The sequence below is a fragment of the Schistocerca cancellata genome, chromosome 1 (assembly GCF_023864275.1).
Source record: "Schistocerca cancellata isolate TAMUIC-IGC-003103 chromosome 1, iqSchCanc2.1, whole genome shotgun sequence".
NCBI classification, from domain to species: Eukaryota; Metazoa; Arthropoda; class Insecta; order Orthoptera; family Acrididae; genus Schistocerca; species Schistocerca cancellata.
In genome coordinates, this window is record NC_064626.1 from 839,581,579 (window position 1) to 839,606,750 (window position 25,172).

Here is a 25,172-nt window from a genome sequence, read left to right on the forward strand (position 1 = left end):
ATTTGTGTCACAGCCAGGGCTTGAATCCGGGCCTCCTTGCTTACTGGGCAAGTGTGCAAGCAATTACACCCACTGCAGCAGTATAGATAACACAGCTGCACAGACTACCCTAGTCCAATGTCCTCCAAAACACAAACTTCAATAAGCTGAACATGTGAATTGAAGTTCACGTTTCACGTTGGGGAGCATATTGGACTAGGATAGTCCTTGCAGCTGTGTTACCTGTACTGCTGCAGTGTTGTAATGGCTCGTACACCTGCCTAGTAAGCAAGGAGACCCGGGCTCAAGTTCTGGCTGTGGCATAAATTATAATTAATTTCCTCAACTTCTATCATTATCGTAAAACTTATATAGGCCACAAGGCAGCGGTGCCTTAACACATTATAATCATAATGCTAATCATGTCTCTCACTGTTTTTAACCCAAAGCTTTCTTGCACAATATCACTGGCTCTCAGGAGTACCTGTGGTCCAGTTTCTCACTAGTAGGGTCGCAGGTGGGTCTGCAGTAGCCACATTTCTCTCAAGTGCTATATGGTGTATGCAACATAATAATTACAACCACTGTTAATACACACTATGTGATCAAAAGTATCCGGACTCCCCCCAAAACATATGTTTTTCATATTAGGTGCATTTTGCTGCCAGGTACTCCATATCAGCGACCTCAGTAGTCATTAGAAATCATGAGAAAGCAGAATGAGGCACTCCGCGGAATTCACGGACTTTGAACGTGGTCAGGTGATTGGGTGTCACTTGTGTCATATGTCTGTACATGAGATTTCCACACTCCTAAACATCCCTATGTCCACTGTTTCTGATGTGATAGTGAAGTGGAAACATGAAGGGACATGTACAGTAGAAAAGCGTACAGGCCGACCTCGTCTGTTGACTGACAGAGACTGCCGACAGTTGAAGAGGGTCATAATGTGTAATAGGCAGACATCTATCCAGACCATCACACAGGAATTCCAAACTGCGTCAGGATCCACTGTAAGTACTATGACAGTTAAGCAGGAGGTGAGAAAACTTCTATTTCATTGTCGAGTGGCTGCTCATAAGCCACAAATCTTGCCGGTAAATGCCAAACGAAGCCTCACTTGGTGTAAGGAGCTTAAACATTAGACGATTGAACAGTAGAAAAACGTTGTGTGGAGTGAAGAATCACAATATACAGTGTGGTAATCCGATGGCAGAATGTGGGTGTGGCGAATACCTGGTGAATGTCATCTGCTAGCGTGTGTAGTTCCAGCAGTAAAATTCAGTGGTTTTATGGTGCGGTCATGTTCTTCATGGAGGGGGCTTGAACCCCTTGTTGTTTTGCATGGCACTATAACAGCACAGGCCTACATTGATGTTTTAAGCACCTTCTTGCCTCCCACTGTTGAAGAGTAATTGGGAAATGGCGATTGCATCTTTCAGCAGGATCAAGCACCTGTTCATAATGCACAACCTGTGGCGGAGTGGTTACATGACAATAACATCCCTGTAATGGACTGGTCAGCACAGAGTCTTCATGTGAATCCTATAGAACATGTTTGGGATGTTTTGGAACGTCGACTTTGTACCAGGCCTCACCGACCGACATTGATACCTCTCCTCAGTGGAGCATTCCATGAAGAATGGACTGCCATTCCTCAAGAAACCTTCCAGCACCTGATTGAACATATGCCTGCATGAGTGGAAGCTGTCATCGAGGCAAAGGGTGGGCCAACAACATATTGAATTCCAGCATTACCAATGAAGGATACCACGAACTTGTAAATTATTTTCAGCCAGGTGTCCGGATACTTTTGATCACATAGTGTAGAAACGATAGACATTCAGTAAGTAATGCAATACATTTTTTTTTTTTTCTGAAAGCAAATTGGTTTTATTCAGGATTCATGTACATCATGTTATTCCCCTACCCCTTTGGCTACAAAACCCTGTTTTTCAACATAATCTCTGTTCAATAGGACAGTCTTATGCCATTGTACTGGACATGCCTGTATGCTGTGTGACACCACTTTACTGGTTGACATTGGAGCCAGCATTTGCTGCATCAATAACCTTCCCATCATCCACATACTGCTTCATGCTGTGTGCATCTTTCATTGGACAAAATCAGATGGAAGTTTGATTGTGTGAGATTTGGGCTGTAGGGTGGATGAGGAAGAACTATCCAATAAACTTGATGACTAATCGTCTGGAAAACCTGGAATTCTCAGGGAATTATGTTTTACTAAAAATCAGCGAAATATTGGGGAATTTCTGGAATTCCATAAAATCTTAAGGAATTCTGTGTTTTTAACCAAATATTAACAATTTAATTTTGTTGAGTTCTATAAATCACAAATTTTAAAATACATAATATTTCAAAGTGTGTTAATAATATGAATATTATTCCGTACAAACTACTGATATTTAAAACTGCGGTCAAACAATGGGTTATTGCTTACGGCTATTACTCTCACCTGAGGGGAAAGAAAAGTCGGTATTGTGAGATGCCCCCTCCCCCACTGTTAATTTATCAGGAAAATTTTGTGAAGTCATCTTGTTTTCCATACCTAGTAATCTCAGTGATTGGCTCCCCCCCTCTCCCCCAGTTCGAGTAGCCACCCTAAACAAAGTTTTCTGAACTATTGTTGTGTAGGCAGGCTTGTGTGAGGCCTTCTGTCGCAGCGGAGAAAGAGAAGTTCGTTTGCATTTTTGTGGCGACAAACGCACTGAAGTCGTTTCTTCAATTTCCATAGGGTAGCACAATACACTTCAGAGTTCATCATTGCACCATGAGGGAGGATAGCAAACAGAATAAATCCTTTAGAGTCCCAGATGACCAATGCCACGGCTTACTAGCTGAGGGTGCGGCTTTCAACTTTTTCTTTGTAGAAGAGGTGATATGGCACCACTCCATAGATTGCTGTATTTTTTTTTTTTTCCAGTTCAAAGTGATGAATGCACGTTTCGACACCTGTGATGATGTTCGACAAAATATCATCACAGTCAGACTCGTAAAGTGCGAGCAATTCTGTACAGATGGTCCTTCGTTGCTCTTTGTGGTCTTCTGTTAGGTGGTGAGGAACCCAGAGGGCGCACACCTTTTAGTACCCCAACTGGTGGATGAGTGTGTCAGCACTACAACAGAGATGTCCAGTTGAGCAGTGAGGTGTTTGATTGTGAGAGTGTCTGCACGTTCCAACATAGCAGGAGTTACAGCTGTGTGCAGCCAGTCAGTACGCGGGGGATCAGACAGATTTGTGCGACCTTGTTGCAATAATGACAGATGCCTCACCCTCTCGTAGACATTCTGCAAGTGTTTATGAATGTCTGTGATACTCTGGCTTTCCACCAAAGAAACTCGGTGACACATCTCTGCTTTGAACGCACCGCAATTTCAGACGCTATTTAGAAGGCTGTGTGTAGTACTGCCACTTACTGGAACTTTGTGAAAGTATAGGTGCCGAGGTGGGAATATTCCACGATTTGTCTAACTCTTCAATCAATTCTCCTACACCATTTCCCCTTCTGTTTTACACTGCATTTGTATGATATTGGCGGCTTTCTAGTATCGTATAGTCATGTTTGTCTAATTGTGATCCAGTAATTTTGTTTTAATTGAATTTATCCGTCTTAAATATACCAAATATATTTAGAGAAAAACTGTATAATGATTGTAAAATCAAATGATTCAGAACACTTTTGTGCAGTCCTTTGCTAGTGTTGTTATCCATAGCTGTGGATACCAGCGGTGAGAGTGAATCTGCCCACTGTTGGGAAAAGTCTATAATTTGTGTTTCTAACAAAGCTGTCATGCAAATTGACAATGGCTGACCAAGCTTCACACGTTCTTGTAAAAGGGTTGTAGTACTTCCATGTAGTCTAGAGTACCCTAATAAAAGGTGATCTGCACCCCATTTTTTCTCCATATGAGCAGCAAGGTGTCTTTACAATGTGTAGCCTGTGAAAATATTTATGGAAACATCTGGATTTAATTTGGTTCTGGCTATTAGAGTGGTGAGTTGCCTAGATATTGAATTTTTATGTGATTTCGTGACGTAGAGGACCGACACGTGAGTCATTGCATTCTTCTTGCCTTTGTGTCTTGTTGTTTCCTCCCATACCTGTTGTCCATCTTCTACCGTGCACCTGTGTAGGACATATTGAAGTCTGTAGTTGGGATTGCAGTGTAGATGGTATGTTCTGTCATAGCGGCTCCTCAGGCTAAGCGATCGACAGCTTAATTGCCAGTAATCCCGATCTGTTTGCATTCTCTTCTGTGGTCCTCTTGTAATACTTCTTTACTTACACTAGCAGCTCATAACATTCAATTGTTGATAACCTCTCCTCCTCGAGCAGAAAAGTGTTGGCATGGTGAATTATCTCTTGCATTATTGTTAAGGACTTGAGAAAGTAAGCTTCTAGATTGATTAGAGAAGTTACTTTCCTGCTAATTGGGCCATTTGCAGTTTTAGTGCTGAAAGTCTCTGTTTCAACTCTTCTCCTCCCAAATGATGACATGTTCAATGTGTAAAGCAGCTCTTACGTATTCAATTTATTTGTGGCTATCAGCCTCAAGTATGAGGGAGAACATACTTCATTGTTAAATAAAGCCATACTCAAGTAACCATTGTTACATTGCCTTTTCATATTAATTTATCAAGGTACCATTTTTCACAGAAGCTCTTCTGTATCTGGTCAAATATCAGCAAGTTCCAACAATGGAATTCACTAACCAACAATCACAACACTTTTTCTTCCATAAATACCATAAATAATTATGTGCACTTTTCAGGGAATAAACCAAAACATACATTACTTTTATCCTAGAAACCGATTTGATACCTACAACTCATAATCAGCTCTTTAGCAAATTCTTCAGACAGTTTGTGTACGATGCAGCTGCACGTAACCACTTCTTGTGGAACGCCAACGGCAACTTCCAGCCCGTGTATTGTGTGTGACCAGTAACGCTTGGGCATTGTTGATGTTAACTGCAAGAGAATGTCCCTGCCGAAGAAAGTTTTTAGAAAACTGAGAAAGTAAAAACTAAAACTTGTGGAAAATTCTGACCCAGCGACAAGGTCTACGAAATAAAAAATAACCACATACTAACCAGCAATGGCTCCCTCCTCCAGAGTTATCGTACTGTACTTCAGTATGCAGATAACTAGAAAACAGTATACTGCTTGATACTTTATTTTGGTTCATTGCCTTCATCAGTACATGTCCTGAAGTTGTAGAAGGACAAACTTTGAGTAAACCATTATTGCTGTCTGTAGTTGTTGCTTGTAATACTATTTTTGGCAACTTTTTATAGCTGTTCAATACTTTGCTGTTGCACGTGTATTATAATATGTTATTTACTATCTGACAGTTGTATAAATGTGAGGTTGATAGCTGATTGTTTACTCCAACATCGTTTAATAAACAGCTAACTGTCAACCTTGTATTTCTACAACTGTCAGATAGTAAAAAATGTGTTATAAGTGCAACAGCAAATTATTGAACAGTTATAAAAATTTGCCGAAAATAGTATTACAGGCAACAACTACAGACAGCAATAATGGTTTATTCAGTTGATATATGTCCATTTACAACTTCCGGACACGTACTGATGAAGGCAATAAAGCTGAAATAAGCTTATATACCAAAATTAAATATCGAGTAGTATACAGTTTTCCAGTTCTCTGCATAATGTCCTACTGTGACATAATATATGCTGCAAGTCTCACAATAAAGAAACTTACATTATGATAGAAATATCAGAGAAACTTCACATTTTCTTGTTCCTACACTGAAAGTTACAATTTGTGTACATTTAACATATACGTGTATGTGATAAGTAGAGGGACAAATGTGGAAATCGAATTGGTTTTTTATCTAACCCAAATAGCAACAAAAATATTAAAATCCTGTATGTAGATGTTGCAGTAGTCATGAAATTAGTCAAAAGCTACTTGAGGAAGTTAAATAAAATCTCTCATATTGTTCATCCTAATCATTAACTTTTCCTGTGGTTCAGGTGTTATATTACTATTCTAAAGGCATATCCACAACAATCTGCAGATGTTATGTGGACAGGTTGTCCAAATGCAGGATCAATACGAAAACAATAGCTCATAAACAACTCAAAAACATTGCATACCTTTCTTTTGTCGAGCTAAACATCACCAAAAATGCTTTCTAACACTGCAGTGATGTATGACTTACACATTGTTCAAACAGACTTTTAAAAGCTCAGCGAAAAGATAGTACTGCAAATGTACCTTGTTTGTAAACATTGGTCAGGCTATGCAACAAGAATCTACACTCATGTGAAAATTACACATTTAACCATACCTTAGTATATTGAAGCAATCAAGGAAAACATATGTAGTGATGAACTGGTAGCTAGTTAGTTATCAAGAGCTTGCCTAATGTGGAAACAAATCTCAACTGGAAATTAAATATGTCTGCTCGGATTATGCCAATAAGACGAACTAGAAAACAAGGCACAAGAGTAATTACTATCTATATCTGTATTTCAAATCAAAGAGAAGTGAAGTTTTTTACATATTTCCCAGACTATAGGCATATAAGCAAAATTGAAAATGTTCTTAAGTCAATGGTAAGCAGTATTACATGAATATTTGTGGTGCAATCATGGTTCAAGTGTTATCTTGCGGGGCATTAAGAAATAGATAGAAGTTCATTTCTTCTCCGTATTAATGTAAAACAGACAGAAAATGTGGTATTTGCAGTTGCTGGAAAACATTGAGGAACATAATGGATACAAGTTAATAATTAGGCTGCTGAAAGCGATATCCTTATGAACACATGCATAACTGATGTTTTTACTTTGCCACGTAACACTTCAAACAATGTGGACACTCACTAACTGGTTTCATTCCATTTCCTTTCCTGAAAATTATGAGTATATTTCGTCATACTTCAGATTGCAAAACAAATTTAAACTCTCATCTTTCATGCTTTCATACCAGTATTCTTCCAGGAACATCGTCTCAAACTGTGCGTACAAGGTTAAAAAAAAAACTGGTAGTGTACTGTATGTGTAGTGCTAGCAGCAAAGTACACTGTCGTGTTCTTGCAATCAGTGGAATTTTTCATTTCTTATTTAGCATGTGAGGCTTACAAATGTAGGGAATGAGAAAGTAAAAGTGTCAGGTGTGTCACACTTTATACAGTTAGCACCATTGAAAGGTCCTCAGAACTGGAATTTTTTTTTTCAAATTCTGCACTACCATGTTCTCCCTCTTTTCTCAGCCAATAATATTTTTTCTCAGCCCATGATATTAACAATTGTACTTTTATTTGCTCCTTTAGAGAAGGTGTCTTCATACTTGAAAGTCATAATTACAAAATGCAAACCTTACTACCTCCTCCACACAGATTGTTACACACTAAATAACTCAAAACGCAGCCTCCAGCTGCAATTTCAAGCTAAGCACAGTTGGCTTTCCTGTGACCTAACGTTTATTTCTGCAACTGTTGGTTGCTGTGCTGTGGTGTGTTGCTGAAAACTACACCATTCCATGTGCATCATTGAGTTGGTCATCCCGAACCACTGCAGTCCAAAATGCGATAGATTTTCATTTATCGCGTGTGATTTCCTTGGCAATAATATACTTATTTACTCTCTTCATATGTGTCTGTAACTTTCCCATTGTTGTGTCCCAAAACCCTTCCCTTCACCAAAAGGTCCATACACTGCATGCCAACTTTAAATCTCCTCTAACATATTTACTTGAGTTAATTTTGTGGCTATCAAACTCAAGTAGGAGAGTGTTACAGAGAGAACACACATGGTTATTAAAAGAACATTGCAATGTAACCTAATACAAACACGTCTCTTATACTTTAATATCTGAAAATCTCAATTAAGAATAAATAATAGTATAATCAATATTACTTTGTTTTATTAACCTTTTGGCACATAACACATTCTCAGACAACGCCAAAACTCGTACACTATTTTTATTAACAGTTATTCTTGCTCAAGTAACCATTGCTACATTGCCTTTCCATATTAACAGGTTAACACTGCTACTGGGAAGTGAGCTGTATCTATTTAAATGTTAATATGTTCCACCAATGGAAGTTACTGGCCAACAACCACAGTACTTTTTTTCCCTCAAATATCATAAATAATTCTGTGCACCTGGGAATAAACCAAATCATAAATTATTTGTACCTTACAAACCGACGTGATACCTTCAAGTCATAATCTGCGAATTCTTCAAACAATTTATATTTGACATGACTGCGTTTTGTGGACTCTCATCAATGATTCCCTGCTCACGTACATGCACGTGACCATTAGCGCTTGGGCATTGTTGGTGTTAATAGCAAGACAAAGCTGCCGTCAGAGAGGAAACATAGTTAACCCCAAAAATTCCAGAAATCAGCAATGAGAAAGAAGTATATTACTACATCATAACACCAAAGATGGCAGTACTCCTTACAAATGCATGGCTTTGTATGTTACTGCTGTCCTGTGTGAGTTTTTTGCCGAGCATGATCAGATGTACCATACCAGTGTTTTTATCTGTGCATTCCATAAACACTAAAAAAGAACTGCTGTCATGTAACTCTCACATGTTCACTGGGAGCTTATTTATAGTCTCTGCATTGCTGATTTTACTCAAATTCCTGTTTCTGCAGGCTGGATGTCACTTGGACATGTAGGTGAAACTGCCTGTTGTGGATCCCTTATAGACCGATTGGTTGCTACACACGGAAATTTATCAGCTTTATTGAGCAATTGATGGTCCTCCCCATGTTGCTGTTTCATAGGTTGATGGGTGACAGGTGTGTCTTGGTTCTCAGCTAAGTTGACTTCACTGACGGATTCGTCCATATGGTCTTCATCAGTGTTCGGGAGCTGAAGAGAACGGTAAATGGCATTGGTAACTCCGCATGGTGCTACTGACAAATGATTGCGACTCATCGGTGGTTCCTCATCTTCACTGGAGTGGCTGCTGTCCATCTTGCACCTGTGACAGGTTTAGTAGATTCACATGTGAAAGCGGCTAAAATACTGTTATATCTCTCACCAGCAAAACAAAATAATATCTTGAAATAAGTTAAATCGTGTAGAGAGAATTTTGATTGCAACTTTTGTGGAATGGTTGTTGCTAGGCTGGTCCAGTATTTATTACAAGGTGTTTGTCATTGTTGAGATTCCATTCACATTCTTTTATTTGACCACCTTCGCTTGAAAATACGGAATCCCTCGGTATATGTTCATCTTTACCCTACATGGTTCCCAGAAATTCAGTGAAAATACTTTTACAGTTTATCATTAAATCTTTCCTTAGCTAATTTTGTCATGTCTTCTGTTCTTAAATTAATGATTAATTTTCCATTCTCGACCAGTAAGTTGTCCAACTACATACCACCATGTTGATGGTACTGCCATGTGTTATTCATTCCTATATTACTACCAACCCTGAGCACACACAATTCAAAGAAGTGGTTGGTTTATCCGTACCGTGGTTTTCAGAGTCTGCATGTGAAATTGAAATAACCATTTCATTGTTTGCAAGTGAAATTTTTTTATCTTACTTTCTTTTCGCTCTAAATGTATATATTTCTACAAATTCTGTATATTGTCGAAGTCTTCCATTCTTCCCGAGTTCAGAGTTTTCTGGTATTACCACTTTAGAATTGCACAGAAAGCATGTATTACTATTATTATTATTATACAGAAAGCCTGTATTTTCAGAAAGAAAAACCATACTATTATATAACACCCATTAAACAGTGAAAAGAATTTCCTTATTTTTTCTGAGAGTACTGGCAATATGCAGGCTAGTTTCCTTATTGTCTTGACCTTTAGCATTATTAATGTGATGCTCTTAACTTTAACATTGCTGTTAGCATCTAGTACTTCTCTCTGAAGGTCAAGTACTATTCCACCAGGTACCAAAGAGTCAGATCCTCAGATTCATATCTGCTGTGACTATAATGGATTGCTGGAAGTGCGTTTCATCCCTGTCAAAGCTAAGTAAAATTTCCTCATCAACCTTCCTTCTTTTAGAATCTGTTACTGGGAGTGAAGGGCACCTACACTTTCCTAATTTCCTTCCCAAAATCCTTTGGATATCATACTAGCTCAACTTCCAGTGATCACAACTGTATCTGTTCTTTTCCCCATGGCAGTTTGTGTCGCACACAAATTATTTATTGTGGGGGCTTCGTTTTACACCACTTCCAACACCTCTTCTTTGAACAGTGGGTTCTCTTGGAATACTATTAAAGCTGTTTTATACGACTGGTTGACACTTGAAGTTCTTGTTTGGTGCAACTGATTTTGTAGTCTTTACTCTTACTTAGTTTCTACTATTTGCATTGCACTATTGTTTCGTAACTACACTCCTGGAAATTGAAATAAGAACACCATGAATTCATTGTCCCAGGAAGGGGAAACTTTATTGACACATTCCTGGGGTCAGATACATCACATGCTCACACTGACAGAACCACAGGCACATAGACACAGGCAACAGAGCATGCACAATGTCGGCACTAGTACAGTGTATATCCACCTTTCGCAGCAATGCAGGCTGCTATTCTCCCATGGAGACGATCGTGGAGATGCTGGATGTAGTCCTGTGGAACGGCTTGCCATGCCATTTCCACCTGGCGCCTCAGTTGGACCAGCGTTCGTGCTGGACGTGCAGACCGCGTGAGACGATGCTTCATCCAGTCCCAAACATGCTCAATGGGGGACAGATCCGGAGATCTTGCTGGCCAGGGTAGTTGACTTACACCTTCTAGAGCACGTTGGGTGGCACGGGATACATGCGGACGTGCATTGTCCTGTTGGAACAGCAAGTTCCCTTGCCGGTCTAGGAATGGTAGAACGATGGGTTCGATGACGGTTTGGATGTACCGTGCACTATTCAGTGTCCCCTCGACGATCACCAGTGGTGTACGGCCAGTGTAGGAGATCGCTCCCCACACCATGATGCCGGGTGTTGGCCCTGTGTGCCTCAGTCGTATGCAGGCCTGATTGTGGCGCTCACCTGCACGGCGCCAAACACGCATACGACCATCATTGGCACCAAGGCAGAAGCGACTCTCATCGCTGAAGACGACACGTCTCCATTCGTCCCTCCATTCACGCCTGTCGCGACACCACTGGAGGCGGGCTGCACGATGTTGGGGCGTGAGCGGAAGACGGCCTAACGGTGTGCGGGACCGTAGCCCAGCTTCATGGAGACGGTTGCGAATGGTCCTCGCCGATACCCCAGGAGCAACAGTGTCCCTAATTTGCTGGGAAGTGGCGGTGCGGTCCCCTACGGCACTGCGTAGGATCCTACGGTCTTGGCGTGCATCCGTGCGTCGCTGCGGTCCGGTCCCAGGTCGACGGGCACGTGCACCTTCCGCCGACCACTGGCGACAACATCGATGTACTGTGGAGACCTCACGCCCCACGTGTTGAGCAATTCGGCGGTACGTCCACCCGGCCTCCCGCATGCCCACTATACGCCCTCGCTCAAAGTCCGTCAACTGCACATATGGTTCACGTCCACGCTGTCGCGGCATGCTACCAGTGTTAAAGACTGCGATGGAGCTCCGTATGCCACGGCAAACTGGCTGACACTGACGGCGGTGGTGCACAAATGCTGCGCAGCTAGCGCCATTCGACGGCCAACACCGCGGTTCCTGGTGTGTCCGCTGTGCCGTGCGTGTGATCATTGCTTGTACAGCCCTCTCGCAGTGTCCGGAGCAAGTATGGTGGGTCTGACACACCGGTGTCAATGTGTTCTTTTTTCCATTTCCAGGAGTGTATAATTCTGCCTGTTTGTACATCAATCGTTTTTCTTCCATTAGAATTACTTCTGTTTTCGTTATGGTTTTCTTCTGTACTAAGATCCACAAAATTGTTCTTTCTGTTTCAACCCTTTATCTTCTAGCTCATCTAGAAAGTATAGTAACTGCCTAATACTGTCCAACCGTTCCCCCAGCCATTGTCTTCCTCACTCTATTAGGTAAACAAATGGTGATTATTTCTGTTAAATGAGATTTATTAATTGGTTCATCTAAGTACTTAGCTTCATCCAAGTGATAGTCTACAAAATGTTGGTGACCACCCAGCATTTCTCTCTGCGGCTTTGAGAAGCTCCCCTACCTGTTTCACATTCAGTTCAACATGTCTTAGAGTCTCAGTCGTGATGTTTTTAAAATTACATCCTGAAAATTGACTTTAGACAGGATAGTGCCAAGTGATTCACGCTACACAGTAGTAAGTTGTTCCTTCCCACTTTATTCACACTTGGAAAATCTAGATGGCCAATTGCAGTTGTACGATATACAATATATACAGGTAAAAAGAATTGCAGTTCCCCTTCTAAAAGGCTTTAACACAGCAACACATTATATTTTGGACATCACAATAAAAATTTGACACAGGGACAATAAACCATAACAAACACAGTGCACCCATTATTGTTGTGTAAAAGGTCAGCAACATAATTGAAATATCCAGTAAGAAGGTTTCATGAAACATTCACATTTAGGTATTGTGTGTTTACTATTCCATCTGACTTCAGAAGATATGTAAATGTTACACGGTCACTTGACAATCACAGTCTTTTACAAGTGAGTGAAACAAAGCTGTTAAGTGGTAGCCGTGTGATCCCAGACTTTCACAGATATGCTTGCATGTCAACTGAACCCCACAGACTTTTTCGACATAGTTCTTATGCAGTTGATAGCATGCAAGGGATGGGAATTTTTAGGGTGGGGTGAGCTATTTAATGACTTGCGTACAGATATTTGTTAATACAGAAACAACATACCGTTTTGAAAATCATCTGGGCTAGATTTCATTATTTTGCCATTGAACTTGAATAATTTTTTGGTTCATGTGTTGTAAATTATAAAATGGTACAGAATTATCTTACACTTCTGGGTTGTGAATACCCTACCTGCGAGTGTGGCATCCATCTTGAAAATAACTTTACATTATGATAAATTACTCAGAATCTAAATTCTTAGCTTAATTAAGTGTTGAGGAGTGTATCTGGTTCAGAAAAAAAGTATAGCAACAAAAGTACAGTGTCAAAGTTAGAATCTAGTAGTGTAAGGGTAAAATTCTCAATGGAAAATTCGTAATGTGTAAACTTTCAATGTCAGTTATCTCGTGAGTTAATTAGTTTCTATAATTCAGAATATGTTCTCAGAATGAGTGGAATGACTGCTTTCAAATGAATGTTAACAATATTCAGATTCTGCCAATTACCTCAGTATGTTTTCCAAGTAAAACAAATTGCATCACTGAAATCAGCATATATCTCACTGGATAACAAATTTAAATACATCTTTTCCTAAATAACAGTTTGAAGTCTTTACGTACATATTTCATAATTCATGTGCAATTATATCAAAAATAGAATGAAAAATCGGAAAAAGTTGGTTATTGGTAGGAGTAGAAGACATAACAGATGAAAAGTTTCCAGTTTGCCACGTCTAAACTTCAAGCTAAAAAGTTTAAAGTGCAAGTTTCTTTGTGCTCATTTTGACTAATATTATGATTTAAATCCTTGTGAAACTTGTTCAACTTACATGAAACCCTCTTTAACTTCGTCATGCCCCATTGCGAGGCATCTCCCTCTTCTTCTGATATTGCATTCGGAGATCATCTTAGGAAGACAGTGGGATGGACATCACCATTTGATTCAAATATTGGAAATTTGTGTATACCTCCCTTCTTTATTTCATATTTAATCTTGTCTAAAATATGTTTTGTCTGCACTAGCTGTCTTTCTCTCTAAACTCCTGCTCACCACTGGCAGATTAACACGAGACAGTGGTTCTTCCAGCTTCCTGCCCTCAATAGAAGACTTTTATTAAATATTTCTGTGTTCCTCAAACCCAGGATAACAACACTGAACCAACCACTGCTGGCAAACTCACGCCTGTGATTGTGACAATTTTTCGATTGTAACTTTTCTAAGACCTAACTCTTGAGTCTTGGCAGTTTTGCCATCCCCACAATCTCCAACCTGCTTAACGTATGTGATGACTTGTTATTCGCTTTGATTAATGCTATCTACTTCTGTTACTGTTAGTCTCATCCAGGCAAAATTCTGATCTCTCTGCTGTCTTGCTTTGGGTACTTCTCTGGCAAACCTGCTCTGTCTTGTATCCAGCTCAAAAATTATCTGATTCAAATCACGTTTATAGTTATAATAGAGGGAAACATTCCACGTAGGAAAAATATATATAAAAACAAAGATGATGTGACTTACCAAATGAAAGTGCTGGCAGGTCGACAGACACACAAACGAACACAAACATACACACAAAATTCAAGCTTTCGCAACAAACTGTTGCCTCATCAGGAAAGAGGGAAGGAGAGGGAAAGACGAAAGGATGTGGGTTTTAAGGGAGAGGGTAAGGAGTCATTCCAGTCCCGGGAGCGGAAAGACTTACCTTAGGGGGAAAAAGGGACGGGTATACACTCGCACACACACACACATCCATCCACACATATACAGACACAAGCAGACATATTTAAAGACAAAGAGTTTGGGCAGAGATGTCAGTCGAGGCAGAAGTGCAGAGGCAAAGATGTTGTTGAATGACAGGTGAGGTATGAGTGGCGGCAACTTGAAATTAGCGGAGATCGAGGCCTGGTGGATAACGGGAAGAGAGGATATATTGAAGAGCAAGTTCCCATCTCCGGAGTTCGGATAGGTTGGTGTTAGTGGGAAGTATCCAGATAACCCAGACGGTGTAACACTGCGCCAAGATGTGCTGGCCGTGCACCAAGGCATGTTTAGCCACAGGGTGATCCTCATTACCAACAAACACTGTCTGCCTGTGTCCATTCATGCGAATGGACAGTTTGTTGCTGGTCATTCCCACATAGAATGCATCACAGTGTAGGCAGGCTAGTTGGTAGATCACATGGGTGCTTTCACACGTGGCTCTGCCTTTGATCGTGTACACCTTCCGGGTTACAGGACTGGAGTCGGTGGTGGTAGGAGGGTGCATGGGACAGGTTTTACACCGGGGGCAGTTACAAGGGTAGGAGCCAGAGGGTAGGGAAGGTGGTTTGGGGATTTCATAGGGATGAACTAAGAGGTTACGAAGGTTAGGTGGACGGCGGAAAGACACTCTTGGTGGAGTGGGGAGGATTTCATGAAGGATGGATCTCATTTCAGGGCAGGATTTGAGGAAGTCGTATCCCTGCTGGAGAGCCACATTCAGAATCTGATCCAGTCCCGGAAAGTATCCTGTCACAAGTGGGGCACTTTTGTGGTTCTTCTGTGGGAGGTTCTGGGTTTGAGAGGATGAGGAAGTGGCTCTGGTTATTTGCTTCTGTACCAGGTCGGGAGGGTAGTTGCGGGATGCGAAAGCTGTTGTCAGGTTGTTGGTGTAATGCTTCAGGGATTCCGGACTGGAGCAGATTCGTTTGCCACGAAGACCTAGGCTGTAGGGAAGGGACCGTTTGATGTGGAATGGGTGGCAGCTGTCGTAATGGAGGTACTGTTGCTTGTTGGTGGGTTTGATGTGGACGGACGTGTGAAGCTGGCCATTGGACAGGTGGAGGTCAACATCAAGGAAAGTGGCATGGGATTTGGAGTAGGACCAGGTGAATCTGATGGAACCAAAGGAGTTGAGGTTGGAGAGGAAATTCTGGAGTTCTTCTTCACTGTGAGTCCAGATCATGAAGATGTCATCAATAAATGTGTACCAAACTTTGGGTTGGCAGGCCTGGGTAACCAAGAAGGCTTCCTCTAAGCGACCCATGAATAGGTTGGCGTACGAAGGGGCCATCCTGGTACCCATGGCTGTTCCCCTTAATTGTTGGTATGTCTGGTCTTCAAAAGTGAAGAAGTTGTGGGTCAGGATGAAGCTGGCTAAGGTAATGAGGAAAGAGGTTTAAGGTAGGGTGGCAGGTGATCGGCGTGAAAGGAAGTGCTCCATCGCAGTGAGGCCCTTGACGTGCGGGATATTTGTGTATAAGGAACTGGCATCAATGGTTACAAGGATGGTTTCTGGGGGTAACGGATTGAGTAAGGATTCCAGGCGTTCGAGAAAGTGGTTGGTGTCTTTGATGAAGGATGAGAGACTGCATGTAATGGATTGAAGGTGTTGATCTACGTAGGCAGAGATACATTCTGTGGGGGCTTGGTAACCAGCTACAATGGGGCGGCCGGGATGATTGGGTTTGTGAATTTTAGGAAGAAGGTAGGGGTGCGGGGTGTCGGTGGGGTCAGGAGGTTGGTGGAGTCAGGTGAAAGGTTTTGTAGGGGGCCTAAGGTTCTGAGGATTCCTTGAAGCTCCGCCTGGACATCAGGAATGGGATTACCTTGGCAAACTTTGTATGTGGTGTTGTCTGAAAGCTGACGCAGTCCCTCAGCCACACACTCCCGACGATCAAGTACCACGGTCGTGGAACCCTTGTCCGCTGGAATGTCTTCAGATCACGGATAGCCTGGGCTTCAGCAGTGGTGGTGTTGGGAGTAGGATTAAGGTTTTTTAAGAAGGATTGAGAGGCAAGGCTGGAAGTCAGAAATTCCTGGAAGGTTTGGAGAGGGTGATTTTGAGGAAGAGGAGGTGGGTCCCGCTGTGATGGAGGACGGAACTGTTCCAGGCAGGGTTCAATTTGGATAGTGTCTTGGGGAGTTGGATCATTAGGGGTAGGATTAGGATCATTTTTCTAAGTGGCAAAGTGATACTTCCAGCAGAGAGTACGAGTGTAGGACAGTAAATCTTTGACAAGGGCTGTTTGGTTGAATCTGGGAGTGGGGCTGAAGGTGAGGCCTTTGGACAGGACAGAGGTTTCGGATTGGGAGAGAGCTAACCTTTCCTCCAAACCTCTCTCCCAATCCGAAACCTCTGTCCTATCCAAAGGCCTCACCTTCAGCCCCACTCCCAGATTACTTACAAATAAAGTTTAGAGTAAGGAAAGTTCAGCACCACATCCTGTATTTGCCATAAAGTGAACAAAACATCAACTGACAGTGTTGCCCACATTGAAATACATAATTACCTTGTTAGATTGGTTCACTAAAAACTTAGACAAACAAGTCTTCGAATGGTACTCCTATTTGTCTTCTGACATGATAACATAGAACTTTTATAGAAGTTTCCTTTCTTTTCATGTGATTTTTTTCTGTTCATCCCATTTTACATTATTTATTATACACTAAATAAGCCAACAGAATTTCAGTTTATACCCGAACCAGATTTAGTTCTTTCCATTTTAACATTAAAACGTTTAACATTTAAACAATTAAATGGTACCACACTTTAAAGGCCGCTCACTGTAGTTCAGTACCAAGCTAAAACTGTCTAGTCACTGTCTGAAAATTACATCGTTCTTTATACAAAAGCTTCAACATTGAGAATGCAACTGTGTGTGTGTGTGTGTGTGTGTGTGTGTGTGTGTGTGTGTGTCAAAAAGCATTTGATAATTGGCATGGTACCACAAAACTGATGAGATGTGTACATCCTCTTTCCTAAATGGCCCTTGCTGATAGTCATTCCCTGCACAAATTTTCAAAGTGTTTAAGACCTCAGTAATGACAAAATATCTCGCCAGTTGGCTCAAGATTTTTCATAGGTCAAACAAATTTTCTATTGCCAAAAAATTTTTTCAATTAAATTGGCTATTATTTATGAATCGTGGTAGACACATCAACAATCAGTTCAGATGCTGTAGTTTTCTTTTCTAAAAGATAGGAGGGGCATGTGGTCAGCACACCGCTCTCCTGGTCGTTATGATGGTTGTCTGTGACCGGAGCCGCTACTGTTCAGTCAAGTAGCTCCTTAATTGGCATCACGAGGCTGAGTGCACCCCCCACTTTAGATAGATCAACATTTAAGTTACGTTTTTCGTTTTCTAAGATGTTCAAGTAAGTTGTTTCATCCGTGCTACACACTTCAGTTGCAAATATTGGAGGTAGCATTATTGGATTCTCCATGGCTTTTCGTGATTGGTTACTTATTTCCATCTCATCTTCTTCAACCAGCAGTTATTTTCTCATCTGAGGAAAAAACACCTACCAGCTGCAATTTTTTTATTGTTAATGTAGTACAGTTTCCAATGAGAAGGTCTAAAAATTTATTTTTTGTGAAGGTGCCTATAAATTAAATTTTTGATAAAAATGTGTTGCATATTGTGTTAATTAATATGTGGTTTACTATGTCATATGCAGTTGTAGTGTCATTAAAATTGACACTAGTGAAGTTTCTCTTCTATAGTTTGTGCGGAAGTCTAGTCCAAAGTAGAATCTAGCTGGTTGGTGAATAATATTGTGGAGATGGCGAGTCGCAGATAGACATAACAAAAAGACTGTCGGAAAGTGAGCTTTTGGCTCAGCTGCCAGAGGCTGTGGTTGTGTGTGTGTGTGTGTGTGTGTGTGTGTGTGTGTGTGACAGAGAGAGAGAGAGAGAGAGAGAGAGAGAGCGAGTGTATCTTATCAAATTTTGAAGAAAGCCTTGTTGGCCAAAAGCTCACTTTCTGACAAACTTTTTGTTGTGCCAATCTGTGACTCACCATCTCTGCTATATGGTGAGTAGTAACTATACTTTTCAAATATTGTTGCGTTCCATCTTGGATTTTCCATTGTTTGTTTGATTGTTGAATAAATTTTCTATACCCTTAAGCCTTTTATTCATTTGAGTACCAAGACATTCAGAAAATTGAAAGTATGTCAGAACATGTTGTTTAGTTCCTTTCATGCTTTTAGTTGCTGTGACATTCTTTCGGATATTTGTGCTCTGATGCAAGCACTTTTCAAGTCTAGTGACAGTAGGTTAACCTTAATGTCCTTTTTTTTTTAAAAAAAAAAAAAAAAGACTTGTGTGTCAATAAGAGTTGCTTGCAGTGTAAGCACAAAGAAACAGTGAATTTTGCAATTGTGGTTATGTCTTTTATGCCCTTCAGCCCTTAGTTGTACCATCCCAGAGAGCTACCTTGTCTAATGGTTTGCTGTTATTTCAGCACAGTTGTCGTTAGGCATAGTAACATCATCGCCAAGATTTAACAGAAGCCTCTGAATATTTCCTGTGTGTCTTTATATGTGGTATCTCCTCTAGCTCACTCAATCTTTTAGGTGTTCTAGCCATTCTGTCCCCCCCTCCCCCTCTCATTCCCTCTCCCCCCTCCCCCTCTCATTCCCTCTCCCCCCTCCCCCTCTCATTCCCTCTCCCCCCTCCCCCTCCCCCTCTCCCCACCACCCCCTCCCCCTCTCCCCACAACCCCGACTTCCGCCACCCCCTCTCCACAGCTAGGTTTTCTCAAATGATTTGCATCAAACCGAACCACCACCTTAAATGTACTTGAAATTAGAATGAAATCCAGACCATTAGCTGCTCTCAGACGTTGATAAATATCAATAGGGACAGTTGAAATTCTGTGTGTCACAACTGGGTCTCGAATGCGGGATCTCCTGCTTAAATGGCATACGCTCTATCCGACTGAGCCATCAAGGACACAGAAGATAGTGCGACTGCAGGGACTTACCTCTGGCACACTCCCCATGGACTCACAATTCCAGCTTAGTTTCCACACACTACATTTGTAGTGCCCCTGCCCACTATGCTCATTACTCAACTGTCCCCGTTGATATTTATCAATGCCTGGAAGCAGCTAATGGTCTGGATTTCATTGTAATTTCATTCTTAGAGAGCTTAAGATCACCAATGGCATCTGTTCTTCCAGACATGTCCGAAAGAAGAGATTCCAATTTTCATATACTCATATTAAATATACTTAATCAGGTTTCACAATAGCACCAATAATGCACGAGATGTTACTTTGGGTTTGAGGTTCATTACATTATAGTACCATTTCAGAAAAAAAAAAAAAAAAAAATCCAATTGAGAGGTGGTCTCAATTTGTCATCTTGAATCTGTCTTAAACCAAGACCTTTTGCTCATACTGCAAAGGTCGCACCAATGCCATTAGTCTTCCATATCAACATTTTATTTTGTTGCAGTTTAAATGACCTGTCCTCTGATTGATGTTTCAGTTTGGATATCCAATCAAAGAATGTCTTGCACCTACTAGTTTATATGCTATTGTCTAGTAATCAGATTTTTGCACTTTTCATCCAAAGTGAGGGGAAATATATTTAGGTCCAGTAAGCTTCAAGATCTGTGAAGAAAACATTCCATTGTAGGGACACCCGATGTACTTTGATTGCCATTATGAAACTGCTTAGAGCAGTTCAGCTGTGTTTGTGGCCCAAGGTCTTGAGTGTAGTGATTTTGATTATGGTTTCGTATGCAAATTTCAGAATAGGCCTACCGCAGAAATTTTGGATTCTTTTTAAAAGAGTTATGGTATGCAAAGTAGGGTGATAGTAGTGATAACATTTTACTATTGAACATTCTTTTACTTTCAGCCACAGAGATTGTTGTGGCAAAACTGGTCAGAATAACAAACTTTATAGATGTATTAATATTCTCTTTGAAAATACCAATGTAATCAACTAAATATTATCTACTAATAGTGATAAAAAGCAGCTATATAATAAAGGGATAAGCTTTTCTCAAGGTAGCCCTTTTTTTTATTATTAACTTGGTGGATTAAATTAGGTTGCCTAAGTGTGAACAGCATTAATGCCATGTTGTGTTAGTTTATTGTTTATTCAGTACACAGATTGTTTCTATGGTGTCTTTGTCTCATGTTAATGCATATCTGGACTCATTCCACATCTCTGAAGGTTGTTGTTATTGATGGTATCTACAGAACACGATGACTTAACGAATTTTAAAAATGCACCATTAATACCTATAGTTTCTGCCAGATATGCTAAAATGAATGTACCTCCATATTTATCTGAATATATGTGCTCTGGTAAGTGCTGTTAAGTCAGAACGGCATCCATATGAGGTCTCACCGTGAGAGGAAATCAAAATAATTCAAAAATAACTGCAGGGTCATTTGGTTTACTTAGTCTGTACAGGAGTGTTGAAAATGTGAGAACAGCGTGACTAAATATAAAGCTTTGCTTTAACCGTGCTTCTTATTATCAGACCCATAAGCAACATCGTGATGATGTGTACCAACAGTATCATAGTAATGATTGGATTTATTGTAGTTGTCACAGGATCATATGGCTTAGTGCCTCCTGTTTTACAAATCTTGTTTCCAACCAAGATCCAGCATTCTAAGTAACAAAGAAATCCTCTGGAAACAATTTGGTGTGTTGTATTGTCCATTTCTTTGTGAGTCACAGCCCAAAGGTACCTTAATAGTCAATACCATTCTATTGTTTTCAGTATTTTTTAAACAGTCTATATTTATCCAGAATGAGATTTTCACTCTGCAGCAGAGTGTGCGCTGATATGAAACTTCCTGGCAGATTAAAACTGTGTGCCGGACTGAGACTCGAACTCGGGACCTTTGCCTTTCGCGGGCAAGTGCTCTACCATCTGAGCTACCGAAGCACGACTCACGCCCGGTGCTCACAGCTTTACTTCTGTCAGTATCTCGGCTCCTACCTTCCAAACTTTACAGAAGCTCTCCTGTGAACCTTGGAGATACTGGCAGAAGTAAAGCTGTGAGTACCGGACGTGAGTCGTGCTTCGGTAGCTCAGATGGTAGAGCACTTGCCCGCGAAAGGTAAAGGTCCCGAGTTCGAGTCTTGGTCGGGCACACAGTTTCAATCTGCCAGGAAGTTTCATATCAGCGCACACTCTGCTACAGAGTGAAAATCTCATTCTGGAAACATCCCCCAGGCTGTGGCTAAGCCATGTCTCCGCTGTATCCTTTCTTTCAGGAGTGCTAGTTCTGCAAGGCTCGCAGGAGAGCTTCTGTAAAGTTTGGAAGGTAGGAGACGAGATACTGGCAGAAGTAAAGCTGTGAGTACCGGGTGTGAGTCGTGCTTCAGTAGCTCAGATGGTAGAGCACTTGCCCGCGAAAGGCAAAGGTCCCGAGTTCGAGTCTCGGTCGGGCACGCAGTTTCAATCTGCCAGGAAGTTTCACATCAGCGCACACTCCGCTACAGAGTGAAAATCTCATTCTGGAAACATCCCCCAGGCTGTGGCTAAGCCATGTCTTCGCTGTATCCTTTCTTTCAGGAGTGCTAATTCTGCAAGGTTCACAGGAGAGCTTCTGTAAAGTTTGGAAGGTAGGAGACGAGATACTGGCAGAAGTAAAGATGTGAGTACCGGGCGTGAGTCGTGCTTCGGTAGCTCAGATGGTAGAGCACTTGCCCGCGAAAGGCAAAGGTACCGAGTTTGAGTCTCGGTCGGGCACACAGTGTTAATCTGCCAGGAAGTTTCAGTCTATATTTATATTCATGTTCCATCATTTGTCAGCCAAAATTGTTACCAGATGGGATGCTTATGCTCTAAAAGTAGTCATCACATGCAAATATGTGGCTGGAAATGTCATTGTACTGCATTTATGTACAACCCAGAATTTCTCGTAACAGTGCACAGTATTTCAAAGAACAGTGGATGCATGTGTTTGTGCCACGTTTTCAACAAAATCCCTTGAAAAGATATTGGATGTTTATATAGTCCACACTTCAAACAGGGTTCCTACAGCTTTTTCCCTCTATGCGTGTGAATCTACACAATCTTAAAACATTTGGGTGCCCATTCTGTGTCATTGTATTGTCTGGTGTCCAGGAACACACACACACACACACACACACACACACACACACACACACAGAGAGAGAGAGAGAGAGAGAGAGAGAGAGAGAGAGAGAGAGAGTCAGTCAAAAATGAAGAGAAATTGGGTTTTGTTTCAAACAGAGACCTCATCATGCACTGTTTTTCAGGTTCCAAGAATGCGGATGTATGCTGATGAGGAACAAATACGATTGGAGAGGCGTCGCGCCATATCTCAGCAGCTCACCAGGCGACCGCGCACACGATCTCCATCACCAAGTGACCACAGCCGATCACAAGATCTGCGTCGCCGACTTGTAAAAGCACGTCGTGCAGTTACACCCGATATTATCACTACAAGTGATCTCCGCTCAAAGCTTAATTTAAAAAAGACACTTAAACTAAAGGCAAGGCAGAAGTCACCACTGCGAATAGAAATAGACAATGATGAATACTATAAATTTCTAGAAAGTGATCGAATGTAACTGTTGTATACTATACTTTTTCTGTTTTGACAGAAATAATATTCACTCATATGCTATTAAAATCAGATAAGTTGAAAAAGTCAGACTGATTTTTAGTGTTAAATACATTTGTGTGTCTCAATTTTCAGTTTGCTCCCTCATACAGTACTTCCCTTGAAATGGCATACAGATTATTTTGTTAATTTTTAAATGGATGAGTGGTAAGCCTGAATGGTGCTCATAAAAATTTGTGTGGTAGATGTGAGTAATAAAATTGTTTTTATTATTAATTTTCTGTGCATTATGTATCTTAATAAATGGTTAACCTGGGGCAAAAATCACTGCCCTAGTTGCAGGTTGCCCATCTAATGCTTCCAAGGCCAACAAAAGTTTGTTTCTCAATATTTTATACAATTATTGACAATATAAACATTCAGAAATTTGTAGTAATTACTTATTAAAACGTATAAAAATATGTTTAATGTTTAACATGGTTAAGGTAAGTAATACAGTTAGAAATTTTGTAAATGTATTGAGGCAGTGTAGCTCATGATGTGCAAATTACCCAGACTCTTCATCCAGTAGTTGAGCATGAGAGCACTTAGTTTCTTCTGACAGTCTTCACACACAATTTTGAACCTTTACAAAACTTTTTCTCACTTGACACCCCAACAAAAAGATGAAAAGAGAAAAGCATATCGCTTACTACATTTTGGCTGTTCGTTCAGTAAAACATCACAATGAGACATTTGTCGTTTCTTTTCTCTAGTACCCCCCTCTCCCCCCTTCTCCTCTCTAGTCACAACGGTTTTTGCATTCAATATCCATGTGTACCACTGAACATCCTTGCAAATTTATATCATTGTACTACACATAGCTGAGAAAATATGATGTTATAAACATTGAGATGTGTGAAAAATTAGTTTTTGCTTAAAATGCAGTGCTAATTAACCAGTCTGTAGGGTCATTCCACATGAAGTGTCCTAGGGCTCCCAGCTCAGCCATCTTAAATTTTGATGAATTTTGTACAATATGTACCTGAGGGTTCTACATGACCTTATGTAAAGTTTCAGGCTCACCTGTAACTTGGTTGAGTTGCTAGAGCCACTTTTGTGAAGATCAGTTTTACCGAGACCGAAAAGTCGCAAATAAATCTTCAAGTTTGGCATTCCACTGTTTGTAATGTAAAAGAGCAAGACTCTTGCATCTGGGTATAGTGGTACAACTTTTTGTGCTCTACACACAAATTATGGAAGTAGAGGTCAGAAAGCAATGAATTTGGCTTAATCTCAGTTCAAAGTGGCAACAAATCGTGTCGCAAGAAATTTGTCCCATACTTTAACGAGGCATAAGTAGTGGAGAAAGTGTGCTATGGACCTGTCTTTTTCCAAACTACTGTCTGTCTAGGTGTTTAGTATATCACAAATTTGGGCCTGGCTTGTGTGTTTAGTTACTGTACAACCATCCTGTAAATTTGCTAAAAAACATGAATGTATTAAAAGCCATTACATTCATTAACACCATTCAACAGAGCACATTTCATTCTATTAGAAAAACTTATTTTCATTTTTGTGTCTCTTTGAGTAAGGTGCAAAAATGGCACCTAAACTATTGAATTTTTTGTAATTTGAGAAAAATCCTTGTGTTGGTCCATGGTGGCTATGCCACTACCAATCTCAGTGAGTGGTAGCCCCATTGCTGAGGGGCCATGCCTGATAACTATGCAAGATCAGCCACGAGTGGGTTTCTTTATTGCAGGTTCTCAAGCCGGATTGTGGGTATCCAACAGGTTCCCAAGTCTTGTTTGGGTCTCATTGTGGTTACCAAGCCATAATGCAGAATTCTTAAGTTGTTAAATGCTTTAAATTTGTTGTTGGGAACCCCGAAACTGATACACTGTCGGAGCCTCTGGCAGGGCTACCTGCACAATGCTCCCCCTTACCAGGTAAAATACAGGTCTGATCACTGCTGACTCTACATCTCTATTAAAAGTGAAGGATTTAGTACTGCTGATGGATTTGGAAACCAATATCAAGATGAACATTCCAGCATTGACCATTCAGAGTAGCATGGTTTCATGGCCGCACTGAAAACAGTGTGGATACCATGTTCATTGGCAAGATTCTCTAACGGC

At 40.9% G+C, this 25,172-nt stretch overlaps 1 protein-coding gene across 1 annotated transcript in view; it reads left to right on the plus strand.

Annotated features, from left to right (window-relative positions):
- The window catches only part of LOC126188866 (nuclear cap-binding protein subunit 3-like), a 92,207-nt gene extending 68,879 nt beyond the window's left edge, over positions 1 to 23,328 (plus strand). The window contains exon 8 of the mRNA XM_049930518.1: positions 22,745 to 23,328. Within this exon, the coding sequence (XP_049786475.1) occupies positions 22,745 to 23,059 (315 nt within the window). The 3' untranslated portion in view covers positions 23,060 to 23,328. The remainder of the gene's footprint in view (positions 1 to 22,744) is intronic.
- Positions 23,329 to 25,172: the final 1,844 nt, after the last annotated feature.